Source organism: Copadichromis virginalis, linkage group LG15, assembly GCF_057382275.1.
Source record: "Copadichromis virginalis isolate Kocher_CV1m ecotype Utaka linkage group LG15, C_Virginalis_male_GT1.1, whole genome shotgun sequence".
In the NCBI taxonomy this organism is placed as follows: domain Eukaryota; kingdom Metazoa; phylum Chordata; class Actinopteri; order Cichliformes; family Cichlidae; genus Copadichromis; species Copadichromis virginalis.
In genome coordinates this window covers 20,959,789-20,976,483 of record NC_140632.1, presented here as the reverse complement: position 1 = coordinate 20,976,483, position 16,695 = coordinate 20,959,789, and the positions used below count along the sequence as shown (strand labels likewise).

At 39.8% G+C, this 16,695-nt stretch overlaps 1 protein-coding gene across 1 annotated transcript in view; it reads right to left on the bottom strand.

Annotated features, from left to right (window-relative positions):
* The window catches only part of LOC146692317 (plasminogen-like), a 21,628-nt gene extending 4,933 nt beyond the window's left edge, over window positions 1–16,695 (bottom strand). Inside the window, exons 1-17 of the mRNA XM_085432399.1 lie at window positions 16,561–16,695; window positions 14,118–14,253; window positions 12,500–12,606; window positions 12,078–12,192; window positions 11,854–11,993; window positions 11,491–11,611; window positions 11,268–11,386; window positions 10,248–10,410; window positions 9,332–9,456; window positions 9,075–9,234; window positions 7,931–8,112; window positions 7,679–7,827; window positions 7,484–7,577; window positions 4,480–4,594; window positions 3,800–3,874; window positions 3,563–3,703; window positions 794–900 (exon numbers count right to left, since the gene is read on the bottom strand). Coding sequence (XP_085288525.1) covers window positions 794–900; window positions 3,563–3,703; window positions 3,800–3,874; window positions 4,480–4,594; window positions 7,484–7,577; window positions 7,679–7,827; window positions 7,931–8,112; window positions 9,075–9,234; window positions 9,332–9,456; window positions 10,248–10,410; window positions 11,268–11,386; window positions 11,491–11,611; window positions 11,854–11,993; window positions 12,078–12,192; window positions 12,500–12,606; window positions 14,118–14,253; window positions 16,561–16,609 — 2,098 coding nt within the window. The 5' untranslated portion in view covers window positions 16,610–16,695. The remainder of the gene's footprint in view (window positions 1–793; window positions 901–3,562; window positions 3,704–3,799; window positions 3,875–4,479; window positions 4,595–7,483; window positions 7,578–7,678; window positions 7,828–7,930; window positions 8,113–9,074; window positions 9,235–9,331; window positions 9,457–10,247; window positions 10,411–11,267; window positions 11,387–11,490; window positions 11,612–11,853; window positions 11,994–12,077; window positions 12,193–12,499; window positions 12,607–14,117; window positions 14,254–16,560) is intronic.

Below are 16,695 nucleotides of genomic sequence, written 5' to 3'. Positions count from 1 at the left end.
CAGGGCATGGAAGAGGCCTGCCTAGACATCAGTAGATGCATGCCAGGGGTGGATCAGGCATGCAAGAGGATTTTACCCCCGCTGCCTGGCTGGGGCCAATATAGCCTGTGATGTGGATGAGATTCTCTGGCCTGACCCAGACCAAAGACAAGATGCTGAGGTGGGATAATGTTTCTGGTGTGTGTTGTACTGTATAGTACATGAATGACAATGTGCCACTGTACATACATTGGTTGCGTCTTTTGTGTTTATCATGTGACAAGGGTTTTGAAGGGGAGAACCATAAGCAACCTAATTGTTTTGGAACTATTGTTTTGAATTAATTGTACCAGTGTGCAAAACTCTGTTGTAGTGTGTGTGTTTTTGAGGGCTTGTGTTTGATGTCTGAGGGCAAAGTTTGGTTTTTCAGCAGGAGTGAATAGTTTTGGGTGTAGAGCTTCATTTTGACCTGGAAATAGGATGTTTGGGAAATTGAGTGAGATGTTATGGATTTGTGTTTACTGTTGTGAGGATATGAGGCGTAGTTTCAAGAAATGTGTTTTAGCAATCGAGAAAAACTGTAATCTGCTCAGTGTTGAATTTCTAAAGCTTGTAAATTAGTTTTTTTAAGTTTATTATCTATAATGCATTGTGAGTTTGTAAGCAAAAACATGTGATCAAAATTGGTTTAAACAACATAACCAGACACTTTGCATTGTATTTATGTATTTATTTATACAAATTTATACAAATTGACGAGGAATTCAGATAATTCTCACAAATAACAACAATAGCACACATAAATGTGACCTACCTTGAGTCTCTCCCCATCCAGTAACATAACACTCTGTTCCACTGGGCACTATGTAGTCCTTTTCTGGCAGACAAGCAGGCTGTACTTTGTCGTTTATCAGCACAGGCCTGAAAACGCACACACAACATATATTCATACATTGAGAAGCATCAAATTTCAGTCCAATAACATATGGGGGCCACTATGAAGCATGAAGATGGGGTATTCTTTTCTGACACATAGCAATAGGACCAAATGGTGGACATACGAAGGTGAGAGTGTCCTAGTTATAATATTTACTGTGACATAAAGAGCAAATCAAAAACACATGAACACGTGTAAGTGTAAAAGATGTAGACAGTGTTTTTGCTAGATTTTATGAAGTTTTTAAAATTTTGCGTACATAGAAATCCACTTTTTCTTTTCATTGCCTCAGCACAATGTTGTGCTGTAAGGGGTACTTTTGAGGAAGAGTTTGCTGACAGTGTGTTTATGTGTAATTCAATTTTATTTCATGTATTTGTGCAAAGATTTGTACACATTTCACATGTTGCTGATGTGATGCCTCTTGCGCGGTGAGAGACCATCAAATATTTTCTCTATTTCAGGGACAACAGCTGCCAAGCCACAGAGGATATGGGTGGTGAGACAAGATTTGGCCTCTTCTAAGTCACAACAATGTTAGACGGCATTCACAGCTTTGAAGTCTACCCTGGGAAGGCTGTCCAACCACCTGAGCTTCCAAGTGAATGGGCAATGTGGTCCTACATACAAAATTGCACGAATTCTGTGCAAATCCAAAAAATAAAGCAGCCAGTGATGGGATATCTCCAAAGTATGAAGAGAAGGAGAAGATACAGAGACCCACAGTTCCCATTCCAAACTGGGAATGGGTAGCAGGTCCACTAAGTTGCAAAAGTAAAGAAAACAATACACAAAGAAGAAAAAGCAATATGTATATAAATAAAGTGGCTTTCAAAAGTATTCGGCCCCCTTGAACTTTTCCACATTTTGTGGCCATTTTACAGCCAAAAACATGAATCAATCTTATTGGAATTCCACATGAAAGACCAACACAAAGTGATGTACGCGTGAGAAGTGGAACGAAAATCATACATGGTTCCAAACATTTTTTACAAATAAATAACTGCAAAGTGGGGTGTGTGTAATTATTCAACCCCCTTTGGTCTGAGTGCAGTCAGTTGCACATAGACATTGCCTGATGAGTGCTAATGACTAAATAGAGTGCACCTGTGTGTAATCTAATGTCAGTACAAATACAGCTGCTCTGTGACAGCCTCAGAGGTTGTCTAAGAGAATATTGGGAGCAGCAACACCATGAAGTCCAAAGAACACACCAGACAGGTCAGGGATAAAGTTATTGAGAAATTTAAAGCAGGCTTAGGCTACAAAAAGATTTCCCAAGCCTTGAACATCCCACGGAGCACTGTTCAAGCGATCATTCAGAAATGGAAGGAGTATGGCACAACTGTAAACCTAATAAGACAAGGCCGTCCACCTAAGCTCACAGGCCGAACAAGGAGAGCGCTGATCAGAAATGCAGCCAAGAGGCCCATGGTGACTCTGGACGAGCTGCAGAGATCTACAGCTCAGGTGGGGGAATCTGTCCATAGGACAACTATTAGTCGTGCACTGCACAAAGTTGGCCTTTATGGAAGAGTGGCAAGAAGAAAGCCATTGTTAACAGAAAACCACAAGAAGTCCTGTTTGCAGTTTGCCTCAAGCCAGGAGGGGGACACAGCAAACATGTGGAAGAAGGTGCTCTGGTCAGATGAGACCAAAATGGAACTTTTTGGCCAAAATGCAAAACGCTATGTGTGGCAGAAAACTAACACTGCACATCACTCTGAACACACCATCCCCACTGTCAAATATGGTGGTGGCAACCTCATGCTCTGGGGTGCTTCTCTTCAGCAGGAACAGGGAAGCTGGTCAGAGTTGATGGGAAGATGGATGGAGCCAAATACAGGGCAATCTTGGAAGAAAACCTCTTGGAGTCTGCAAAAGACTTGAGACTGGGGTGGAGGTTCACCTTCCAGCAGGACAACGACCCTAAACATAAAGCCAGGGCAACAATGGAATGGTTTAAAACAAAACATATCCATGTGTTAGAATGGCCCAGTCAAAGTCCAGATCTAAATCCAATCGAGAATCTATGGCAAGATCTGAAAACTGCTGTTCACAAATGCTGTCCATCTAACCTGACTGAGCTGGAGCTGTTTTACAAAGAAGAATGGGCAAGAATTTCAGTCTGTAGATGTGCAAAGCTGGTAGAGACAAACCCTAAAAGACTGGCAGCTGTAATTGCAGCAAAAGGTGGTTCTACAAAGTATTGACTCAGGGGGCTGAATAATTACACACACCCCACTTTGCAGTTATTTATTTGTAAAAAATGTTTGGAATCATGTATGATTTTCGTTCCTCTTCTCACGTGTACACCACTTTGTATTGGTCTTTAACGTGGAATTCCAATCAAATTGATTCATGTTTGTGGCTGTAATGTGGGATGGTAATTCCACTAAGACAAAAAAATATTGCACAGAATAAGGAAAGACCGAGCTATTGCACATGTCACATTATGACATTTAATCATTAAATAATCTTGGACTAGTCTGTTTCTACAGTTATGCTTACATGCTTACAGTTATATATGTTGTGTCCAGTGACCAAATTTATGGATGAATTTGACTGATCCAGTTTTCCAATTGCTGTAGTATTTAACACAATTTCTATTTGTAGTTGATCAGGGATAATTAGACCCATACTGACCTCTCTAGTTTGAGCAAAGCAATGTCCGCTCCATTTGGTTCCTTCACTATTTTCTCAAGTCTCCTCTCTTGCTTTGATACCTCATTGGCGAGTTCTGTGTGGACACCCAGGAGTACCTTATAGGATGAAGGGCGGCTTGATCTATATTGTATAACATGTAGAAACATAGGCACTAGTTATTTAGGATTTGAGTTTGCAGAATTTGATTTTAGGTTTCAATGGTGGCTCTCTTCTGACCTCTCAAGGCAGTGAGTAGCAGTCACGACCCACTGAGGATGGATCAGTGTTCCTCCACAAAAATGGGTTCCCGTACTGGTAGAAAAACAGACATTTAGTTCAAAATGTACAGATGAACTGTAACAGCTTGCTTCAAAAAATACAGATATTAAGAGGCAACAATGGTAAAACAGTGAACTGACAAATAAAGAAAATTATCAGACAACTGATATAAATCATCTCTAATTTTCTGCTTCTAAATCTAAGGTTATTGTATTCATCATGCAAGGTACACCATGTTTGGTTAGACACCACATTTCATCTTGTTACCTTGTCCATCAGTAACACTGTGAAGAATCTTGGAGTCATTTTTGACACACTCATTAAACAAATACGTAGGACTGCCTTCCTGCATTTACACAATATCTCTAAAATTAGAAATATCTTGTCTCAGAATGATGGTAAAAAACTAGTTCATGTATATAATACTTTTAGTCTGAATTTTAATAATTCATTTTTATTATTAGTCAGACCTAATACCTCAGTAAAAACAAAATCAACTAAACAAAAAACAAGTGAACAAAAAAAAACTTGTGTATATTTTTCGATCAAAATAATTTAAATTTCTGGATAACTCTACATATCTGTTAGGGAAATTCAGAGTATTTTAAAAATGTAACTCTTTGGTGTTATATCCTTACATGGTCCGGAGACTGATTTGCCAGGGCCACGAGTGAGGCTTCGATACACAGCCGCCGACAATACGACCAAAACAGCGTTTTGGTTTGACAACTGGCGTTCCACATTCCAGTCCAGCTGCAAGGTAATGATTTATTGTCATGAATTCTCACAAGCCCAGTGAAGCAAAAAAAGACAAAGTTAGCTTCAAGTTTTGAGGAATTAATTAATAGACAGAAGTCTTAACACCCTTGTCAGCCACAGGAAAATTGAACGGACAAAAAAAAAATTCTGTTGAAACTGAAAGAGTTGACAAGAGTTATTACCAGTGATGGGAATAACGACGTTACTAACAGCATTACTTTTTTCAGCAACGAGTAATCTAACGAATTACTATTTCTATCGTTACAACACTGTTACCGTTACTAACAACAAAATGCAGTGCGGTCGCGTTACTATTTTTCAACAAACAGACGGTTGAAGCTGTGTTCAGCTTACCGCATCTTATATCAGTTGCACGGAAGTAGCAATCTGGGCGCTACAGCTTTAAGCAACTGCGCGCTCCTGCGGACGGCAATCACTTTCTGCTCGACGATCACTTTTTGGTACACCTGGAGCTAAGCAGGTGTTTGACTGAGGAAGAATAAAGTAGTCGTGGTAAGCCAATCACATGACCACTTCAAGATGACAAAGCAACAAGGTGATATATACCTGTTTTTAATTATATTGATAGGCCATGTAAAACCAGAGTCATGATAAATAATATATACTCGGCGTTTTTCCTGAATAGTTTCGTCACATTTACTCTCTAAGCACAGAGCTAGCAAGCACTCTGTGCTTATGACCAAAACAAAACAAAAAAACAAAAAAAAACCCTGCCCTTTTGTGTTGATCGACCAATCAAAAAATGATATGGCAACATGACATTTGGTTGTTTAGGAAGACGGGGCATTTTAGGAGTGACGGTGAGAGAGAGAGAGAGAGAGAGAGAGAGAAAGAAAGAAAGTAGAAAAAGAGAGAGAGCGAGTTTTGAGATGTGAGAGATTTGTGACATTTAGCGTGTTTGGAGTGTGTAGTTAATGTGTTGTCTTGTGTAGTTAGTGTGTAGTGTTGTGGATAGATTTGTGTTGTGTGTCAGAACAATGAGGTGACTGCTGTCTGCAGGTGTCAGGCTGTGATGTTCTCCTTTATAGTGGACAGAATTTACTTTTTAGGAGTGGCACAAATAATTTGTGTGGTATCTTATTGAATGCAGAACGCCTGATTGTTCTGTAAATAGTTTGAAATGGTTATAAAAAAGAGGGTAAAAGCTAAATGGCTGCAAATAACTTGTGGTTTGTGTTAACCCTCTCCAGGCAGACGTTGCAGATTTGCAACAGTTAAGACCTAACAACCTGATTACCCCACATACATATTTTATGAGTTTTTTTACTCAGAAGTACCACTGCAGGACAGGAAACTGTGACGGCCTCAGAGGTTGTCTAAGAGAATATTGGGAGCAACAAGACCATGAAGTCCAAAGAACACACCAAACAGATCAGGGATAAAGTTATTGAGAAATTTAAAGCTTAGGCTACAAAAAGATTTCCCAAGCCTTGAACATCCCATGGAGCACTGTTCAAGCGATCATTCAGAAATGGAAGGAGTATGGCACAACTGTAAACCTACCAAGACAAGGCCGTCCACCTAAGCTCACAGGCCGAACAAGGAGAGCGCTGATCGGAAATGCAGCCAAGAGGCCCATGGTGACTCTGGACGAGCTGCAGAGATCTACAGCTCAGGTGGGGGAATCTGTCCATAGGACAACTATTAGTCGTGCACTGCACAAAGTTGGCCTTTATGGAAGAGTGGCAAGAAGAAAGCCATTGTTAACAGAAAACCACAAAAAGTCCTGTTTGCAGTTTGCCACAAGCCATGTGGGGGACACAGCAAACATGTGGAAGAAGGTGCTCTGGTCAGATGAGACCAAAATGGAACTTTTTGGCCAAAATGCAAAACGCTATGTGTGGAGGAAAACTAACACTGCACATCACTCTGAACACACCATCCCCACTGTCAAATATGGTGGTGGCAGCATCATGCTCTGGGGTGCTTCTCTTCAGCAGGGACAGGGAAGCTGGTCAGAGTTGATGGGAAGATGGATGGAGCCAAATACAGGGCAATCTTGGAAGAAAACCTCTTGGAGTCTGCAAAAGACTTGAGACTGGGGCGGAGGTTCACCTTTCAGCAGGACAACGACCCTAAACATAAAGCCAGGGCAACAATGGATAGGTTTAAAACAAAACATATCCATGTGTTAGAATGGCCCAGTCAAAGTCCTAAATCCAATCGAGAATCTATGGCAAGATCTGAAAACTGCTGTTCACAAACGCTGTCCATCTAATCTGACTGAGCTGGAGCTGTTTTGCAAAGAAGAATGGGCAAGGATTTCAGCCTCTAGATGTGCAAAGCTGGTAGAGACATACCCTAAAAGACTGGCAGCTGTAATTGCAGCAAAAGGTGGTTCTACAAAGTATTGACTCAGGGGGTTGAATAATTACACACACCCCACTTTGCAGTTATTTATTTGTAAAAAGTGTTTGGAATCATGTATGATTTTCGTTCCACTTCTCACGTGTACACCACTTTGTGTTGGTCTTTCACGTGGAATTCCAATAAGATTGATTCATGTTTGTGGCTGTAATGTGACAAAATGTGGAAAAGTTCAAGGGGGCCGAATACTTTTGAAAGCCACTGTATGTGCGTGTATGTTTGCAGGTGCATGTATAACTTGTACATATCTTTCTTATGTAAATGTAAATTTGTCTGTTATTGTGTAAATACTTACGCTATTGTGTACTCCACACACATGGAGAGATGCCAAACTGCCTTTCATTGTTCTTGTAACAGTGACAATAAAAAGCTATTCTATTCTAACTTGCCCAACACTGGTTATCACTGCAGTCTGCAGTTGTGACTGAGCAACTGTAGAGTCACAGTGATGGAGTATTATTGCGAATACAAATAAAATATACTGAATATACAAACCACAGTCGGAGATCTGGCAGTAATCCCATTTTTTGTTTCTGTCTGTAGTGTAGCACCATGGTCCATTCACATCACCGTCTGGGTTTCTGCAGCTCTGAGAGTGGACAGAGGGGGAGAGTTAGATGGCTAGAGAAAAAAAACAAAGAGTTCTGCCCTTTCCCCAAAGTGTTTATATAGCAACACCCACACACTTACATTGCCTTCCAGACCTTTGTTGGCGTGAGTCTCTGGAGTGAAGCTGCTGTGTTCGTGAGGAGTCTGAGCGCTCCACGCCTGGCAGGTCACACCCAGCACAGTAACAGAAGTTGGACCTCGGTATGTTTCTCCATTTCCAGTCTTGCAGTCTAAAACAGCAGCAGAGAACCAGGAAAAGTGAAAGAACTGACAAAAAAACTGACAAGCAAGCAAAATGTTGGCAAATCCACATTTTTAAAAAAGTTGATTTACCTCTTTCTGCTGGTGTCTGGGTGTTAGTGGAGGGCTCCTGTGGTTGAGGACGAGTGGTTCCTGAAGGTTTTGTAGGGCATTTCTCCAAGTTGCAGTACTCCCAGCGAACTGTGGGGTCTGTAGTGTAACACCAAGGAGCTTGATCTCCATCAGGGTTCCTGCACCAATTTCTACGGAGGTCTCTGTTGAAAGGTAGATCTGGAACATTAGGATATCGACCCACAAAACAACATACTTTTTTTCTCCTGGAGTCAAACCTCAGGAGGACTATAAATCTCTGCTGGCTCATTTATCATATAACAAATCAACTGGCACATCATGCTTAGAACAAATATTAGCCTTTGTAGCCTTTCTAGCTGCTACTTTTTTTTTACGAGTATTTGTCATCAGTATATTTTGACCTACAACACCGTAGGTGTTCAGAACAGTTTTGTCTATGGTTCTTAAGTAAGTTGAAGAAAAAAGTTATAAAATTAAAGATAAACAGAACAAAATGATTTGCAAAAATGAATCCCAATCCAGATAAGTTCAATATTTTATTTATAATAGGACATAGAAAACACACTGAATATTTAAACTGAGACATTTTTCTATTTCGTGAAACAAAACAACTCACTTCAAATGTATCAGGACCAACATGGAAAAGCAAGTGGTAGAAATTGTGGCACAACTTAAGGATAATATTCCTTGAGTAAAATTGTGAAGACTTTCAATATTTCATCATCTATAGTAGATAACATTATCAAAATATTTAGAGAATCTGGAGAATCCCTGTTTATAAAAGGCAAGGCCAGATAAGGGACCTCCCGGCTTGTTATCAGCACTCAGTTCAAAGGCCTGCATTTCTGATGGTGTCGGGGTAAATCAGTGCCTATGGAATTGGCACCTTGCACATCTGGAAAGGAGAGATTTCACCAACATTTTGTGCATCAAGAAATGAAGACTTTGCCAAAGAAGACCCAGGGCTATTGAGTAGCTAGAATCCTTAGCATTCCTCTCCCAAAAGTCCAAGTAAAGTACAATAATTAATCTCTAGACAAATTGTGGATTGTTTTGTCATTATGCAGTAGGCTTCTCAAAAATGTTAGGACGCTCTTCTGCATGTATAGAATTCTGCTGTGTATAAAATGTATTTGATCCTTACGCATTTGGGAAGGCCTCTGGAGTTTTTTCATGTCTGTGAGGAGTCATGGAGCTCCATCTCTGACATTTTTTCCCACTGATGGTCTCTGATGTTATGCCCCGATAACTGAAACCATTCCCTTCATAGCAGTTTTCTGCATCTGGGGGGATCACTGGATCATCTGCAGCAAAAGGTAAAGAAAGGAAGAACATTCCTGGCTACATTTTGAGAAGATGAAGCTGACTTTAAAAGAAGGAATAAGTTGACTAATATTATACCTGGTGCAGCTTCATTCCCACACCGTGTCACATTGCAGTACTCCCAGCGAGTGTCAGGGTCAGTTGTGTAGCACCAGGGCCTCCTTTCATTGTCAGGGTTGCGACAGTAGTTATTGTCTAGACCTCTGACAAAGATAAACACAGAAAAACACAAAAATGCGTGATCATCTTTCAGATTTCATGTGATACTTTTACCAGGGTCCTTAAACCAAAAACAGGTTATTGAGTAAGAGTCAACAATAGACATTCTTCTTTTTTTTCTTTTTAGTACAAGCACAGTGGTCATACTCCATAGTTCTGAGTATTGTGCTGAGTGCTGAGTATTTGATATACAGGATGACTGTTCCTCTCTCAGCAGCATGCTTTCTGTAGCAACATCCCATTTACAGTGCTCTTTCACAGCATGAAGCCATACTGCTGCTGACTGAACCTCGACTCTCTTTTCCTAACCTAGCACTTTCCCATAGCTTCATGAAATGGCTGATCAACCTTGCACCACTCCAGCTGCTACAGCTCTGCCCATAGTCCTTGTTCTTAAAAATTAGTACCAGTAAACATCTTCTCCATTCCTCAGGCATCATTTTACTCTCGATCATTTGAGTTAAACAATCTGGTTAAAAACTAATCTGCCTTCTCACCCTAGGCCTCTCCATACCTCAATAGATATCTGGACTAAATGCCTTTCCACTCTTTATCCTCTTTCATAGCTGCCTTCATTTCTTTGTTTCTATTTCTCTGCACTTCCTTATTCACTTACTGCCCTCTTCTCTCTCATTTTCTACCTTTATCATGTGGATCATGAAGTTCTACAATAGATCTAAAAGCTATTAATGAAAAAGTTGAACTGTGCCACTAATATTTTGTTTACCATATTAAATCACTAAAGGCTGACACTGGTTTCAGGTTTAGCTCTTACTTGCAGGGGTAGTTTTGTGGAGTTCGGTTGTGTATTTGTGGCGTCTGAGCCGACCAGCTCTGGCACGTTTTGCCAGTCTCCGTAACAGCAATTGTTCCTCGGTATGCTAAACCTTCATTGGTGACACAGTCCACCTCTGGGATGATGGTGGGAGGTTCAGTAGCTGAGAAAAGAAGACAAGATGGATTGTATAGAGAAGTCATAAAAAAAGATGTCAAACATCTGCACTCTCTTTATTATCTGTAAAAAGCATGTTTTAAACTCGATTCTGAAAGATGCTATAAAAACTGTTTATTGTTTTTACATATTTAAATTATTTTTCTGTTATATTTCCACTGACTTGTACTTTTAAAGCTGGTGGGTTCTTGCAGTGGGTGATGTTGCTTTGAGCAGAAATATTCATTCAACATGGATTTCTGAATGCTTTGTTTACATTGTTGTCTAGAAACTGCAGGTGCATTTGAGGTTTACATCAAAGAAGGAAACCCCTATTAAATGGTGGAAATTTCAGTTGTATTTAAATTGATTTTCTGAAATAAATGAAACGAATATGAAATTAATATTGAGCCAGTTTTGATTGGTTCTGTACAGGAAATGGGATTAAACAGGCAGTCCCCTAGGTATACAACAGTGCATTATGTTGATTGTTAAGAGAAAAAAATTTTCAATCACATGGCAGCAACACAAAGCATTTAAGCATACAGATATGATCAGTGTGACCTACTGAAGTTCAAACTAATGATCAAACTTTTTTTTTTCTGAACATGTCGATCTCCTTATGATCACAGTGTACACTTCTTATCATGGTTGCTTCCAGCAAGATAACACACCATGTTACAAAGCTCAAATAATTACAGACTGGTTTCTTAAAGCTAATAAGGAGTTAGCTACATAAATGGCCTCAACAGCTATCAAATGTCAATGCAATAGAGACCTGTGGGGTCTGGCAACAAACATCAGTGGTGCACCAAATTTTCCAATATTGTGAAATTCTTATCCTCATTAAACGTGAGGACTTACTGCAGCGCGGAATGGAGCAGAAGTCCCACCGTTTGGATGAGCTAGTGGTGAAGCACCATGGTCGGGGATCTCCATCTGGGTTTCTGCAGTAGTTCTCCTCCAGATACTTTAGTGGAAGACTCAACAAAGCATAAATAGAAGTATTTAAGCTTTAGCGTAGCTTCTGGAAAATGTTTTCAATGTCCACAACAAGCTCACTGAAGTGTTGCTCATGTTGTCTTACGTGCTAGGATTGTAGCCATGGTTGTGAGGTTTCTGGGAGTCCCAGCGTTGGCAGGTGAAGCCATTTTCAGTGGTGGAGATTTTTCCTCTGTAATTCTCACCATTGCAGACCATACATTCCTCTGTGAAGGAAAAACACTGATTTATCTGAAATATCATAGCATGATAATTACCGTTCTTCCATATTGCATATCAGTATTTCAGAACATTGTGTAGTGCCTAGATTGCACATATTAGCTACATTAGATAATTTAAAAACCAAATGGCGATTGTTGAAAGAGAAATGGCTGCTAGAGGACAATTAGACATGTATGTTGGCGAAATAAAACAAAACAAAACAAACACAGAGATTTATTAATCTTACCAGAGCAGCTGGGTACGTTGCAGTGCTCCCAGCGGGTGTTAGCATCAGTAGTGTAACACCACGGTCCATTGCTGTCCCCATCAGGGTTTCTGCAGAAATTGGAGTCCAGATCTGCTAGTGGGTTGCTCTGCGGCATGAAACTGCAGCAGAAACATTATGAAACGTTTTAACAAAGGCATAAAAGGATATGAAATGATGATGCAAAATCAAACGCAAACACACACTTTGGCCTGTGTGGGTAGTTTGAGTCCCATCTTTGACAGATCTTTCCTGAGTTTGTTCTGGACTTTGTTCCTCTGTAATCTCTTCCTATTCCATTTACACACTCCAGAAGATATGCTAGAAAAGAAAAGAAAAGAAAAGACTAGAAATAGATTTATTGATGTTTATCACGCATTATCTATAGTAAAAAATGTATCTGATCTGAGTTCTGTGATGTTTTATGAAACTAAATTAAATTACAGCAGTGTTTAACTTTCAGTCCTCTACTGTGTTTATAACATTAACTACAATGTCAACAAAAAGCATTGGAAACAAAAAACATGTAAACTAGAATAGACTAGTCACTGTAGCTGACAGAAAGGACAACATGAAAACAGAAGCTTTAGTGTTAGTTTTAGTCATAGAGAAAAATTTGGATCATTACCATTTTTTTCATATAAAGCTGTGCTGCTTCTGCGAAAGACACTGTCTGTTTTAGAGTTTGCTGCTGTTGTCAAACACTCTTGGTCCTTTTCATTATAGACAAAAGACCTGTGAGGAAAAAAATGAGGTGTTGTTTGATTTCTTGCAAGTTGCTATACAAATCTAAGTTAAGTACACATTAGGAGTTGAGGTGGCCACTGGAACATACATGGACAAGGATTGATAACATGGTATTAATAGAAAGCTATTAATACCATGCTATTAAAGCTATATTACTACAAGAGAAGCTGTTATCAAAGCTTGAGATCCAGAGTCTACAGTACAATGGGAAAAGCAGTGAGCAGTATGGAAATATTGAGCCAACCCTCGTAGAAGAGAGCAGTGAATCCAAACTAAATGTTGCCCAGCCACCTGCAACGGCAGATGCATCTACTGAAATGAGAAAATATGTAGCCAAGGTAGCCACCCAAGCAAAAGCACGAGTCTCCTGGTTAACAGTCCCATCAGAGGAGATGCTTGCAGATGTGATGTTATGACATTGCTTTATACCCCATCCCCACCATCAGCATCACTGATTATGGGGATGATGAGCTCATATACACTGCCACAGTAATCTTAGAAGCACCTGCATAAAAGATCAAGGATGCAAGTAGAGGAAGTCTCCAGTGGAGAAAAAAAAGAAGCCAATCCAGGACGTACTCCCAACTACAAGAGAATAACAACATGGGCCAGACCCACCCAGAGTTGAAACTGAACAATACTGAAAAAACATCTGTGAGAAAGAGGTGCCACACCACACCATTGCCAAGTGGCTGGTGGACCTACAGTAACACCAGACCACAGCAACCTTCCACAGACATACGGAAGCTCCTCTCAAGCATCATAGCAACTAAACTGAGTAGAAACATGAGTCAATACACAAGAATAGCTCAGAAAGGCATTGGAAATACAACAGACAGCAGAAGCATCAGCTCCTGGTCTATAGAGCTGCAACACAGGACTTTACAACTACGCAGACCACCCTGAACGCCGCCTGGATTGACAACCTACAAACTCAATTCTTCACACAACCATATTAGAGTGCCTGCACTGTACAAGGCATAATGGTAGGAATAAGATCCCAGTCAAAAACACATACGGCTTACTGGTCATCAGATCCCCAGTGTGAAAAATACACTCGCCACACAAGGCAATAGATGCAGCTGATGTCGAGAAACAAAAACTCCACGCAGTGCATGGGGGTGTCCACCTTGCATTGTGAGGCACCTTCAGGTTCTACAAGCAGTGGAAAGAGTGTAAGGATCAATGAGTTTCAGAGCCACAACCTGAATCATGGAGCATCCACAAATACAGCTGAAGATAGATGATGATGAGGAACAGTTGTGATAGATGTGGCAATACCAGTGCAGAGCAACATCAGGAAGAAGAAGCACAAGAAAACTGAAAACCACCAGGAGCTAAAGGAACAACTGGAGCAGATGTGGAGGGTAAAATGCGGCCCTATGGATAATGGCAGGAGTAGGAGCTAAAACTGGAAAAAAAAATGTATTTGCATATACATAACATTCTATATATGTGCAGCATTTTGATCCACAGAACGAAATGAGATGTGAACTTACTTGCATGTGAAAGATGTTTCGGTGTCACATTTGGTGGCACACTCAGCCACAGTGTTAACTGAATACGCTCGTTTATTCAGTGAGATAATCCATGCACCTTCAGTTTTGGAGTAGCCTTCCACGTCATTGCCACCAACTGCAATCAATCACATCCAAAACCCCCCCCCCCAAAAAATCAGTTACATCATTTATCAATGTTTTCTTTGTTGTGTGGCTCAAAGATGAGTAAAACTTGACTTCACATTTCGTTTTTTAAAATATAAAACAAAAGAATCTATCTATTATATTATATTCAATTTGTATCTCGATGATCTTTCTGTTGTGTAAAATGAATGTAAGACTGCATGTATGGTGGGTAACCTTCTTATTAATCATTTAATGTATACTGATGATTTGGCCCATTTTGTTTCCCTACAGTGCTGGTTTTGTCATGGTCTTCGTGCCTGCCCGGTCGGCCCCACAAGGCTACATTTGCTGTTTCTGTTCTCTCCCTCTCTGCCTGGGCGGAGCTCACTGTGGGCTCCTGCCCTTGGCACACACACCTGACAACAATCACCTGTCATCACCGGGAGCACTATTTGAGGCTGGAACACAGATCCTCTCGTCGCTGGATGATTGTACTACTGACGTTAGTGTTCTCACAGCTCCTGTGGACTTGTGCTTCATAATTCATAATTCGTGATTTGTGATTAGTTGGTGACTTTCCTTCTCTTCTGCCTCAGATCTTCCCCCCCCCCGGACCTGCGACCTCCCTGCCGTGTGAGCGTGTGTGAGTGTGAGCAAAGAAGACGTGAGCGAGTGTGAGAGAGCTACCCTGTGATTCCCCGGAGTTTTGGATCCCTTCACTGTACATATATTGCACTGGCACTGTAAATAAACTACACCTTGGAGACATCTAACCGCTCTGCGTTTGAGTCCCTGTAACCAGATCGTGACAGGTTTGAAGCAGGGACTTAGAGTGTGTGCTAGTTATAGTCCCCAGTATAATACTGCTTTTAACCCTAAAAAGAGTGAGTTATTGTGATTGCTACAACACCGTCTGTGATGATGATGTGAACTTAAAACAGTGTTTTAAGTTGCACATGTAAGCTAATAATAACAACAACTATTATTATTATTATTATTAAGATACAACAAAATAATATATTTTAAAAAACCTTTTTGTGTATTCAGTTATTATTCAGTCAGGTCTTTGGGATTTAAGCTTTTTCACTGTCATAGGCTGTAGGCAGTGGACTCTGGAGTCATAGAAATGTTAGCTAGACTTACATGTATAAAGGAGTAAAAGGAAAAAATATAATCATTCTGTTGGACACATAAATTAAATCTTTGCCTATTAACTCATTAAACTAACATAAAAATGAATGCAGTACACTTAGGAACACATTTTAGGAAATCTGCTAAATTTGGGAAATTAGCAATAACACAAGGAAACATAAGGGTGGAAGAGAACAAAACCAGCATCTCGAAAGCTCAACATTTCTTATTTGTTAGATCAATATAAAACCCAAAGTGCAAGTCACCTTTAGACTCCCACATCAAGAGTGCTATTGGACTTATCGTCTGTTGCTATTAGATACATTTCATTACAAATCTAGCAGTTCTCATAACAGCAAAATACAAATGCTGTCAGACTTAATTTTAGATAAAGGTTTTGTTTTTTTTTTCCACCTTGCGCAGCAGCTAAATAATATTAATACTAAACAGTGATCTAACATGACTAACTGTCCTTTTTGTTATGTACCCAAATGTTATATTTTAAAAGAGAGTATATATTCATTGTCAATAAGCAGGTTTTGTCCAGTCAGTCAGTCAAGGTTGCTGATTAGAGGGTTTATCGGGAAATCGTGTAGCCAAACAATCCATTTTACGTCATCTGACTAAAAGGAACCAGTGTACAGGCTACAAAATTATTACAAAGTCATCCTTGACACTAATTACACAACTTTTTGAGTCTTTATAAACTAAATTACACAGAATTACCTGCAATTACTTTAATGTAAACTTACATTTATCAAATTCAATTAATTATTCAAGTCTTGAACAACAGTATAGCTTTGAATGTGCTGATGTGGTCTGTCACGACCTGTTTAGACCAACAAGTTTTCCATTATTTAAACTAAATGTAAACCAAAATGTAAATGTAAAAAACAACAACTTCATTGCACTGCTTGATCTTATTCCAAAAACCCACATTTAAACAAATTCTGTATTAATTTGGATTAGACCTGCTTTAACTAATGAGGATATATTTTTCTACTTTGGCTGAGTTATTTTTATTCTTCGTCATCTGAAAGAGGAAAAAGTGCTAGTCAGTCATTGTCCTGTGCTGTAAGGGTTTAGACCTCAAACCCTTGTTTATCTTTTAAATGTAAGAAAACAGAGCTAAACAAATAACAAGAAAAATCATCTTTACATGCCCTATAGTAGTTGTACTACTTACCAGTGGAGATCAAGGCTCCCAGGAGGAAAGCTGCTGTGTACAGGCCCATGGTGAGACCCAAAAACTAGCAGTTCATCATCGACTAACTCAAAGAGACACCTTGTGGTATATTATTGGGCTTCTTTTAGCATGTCG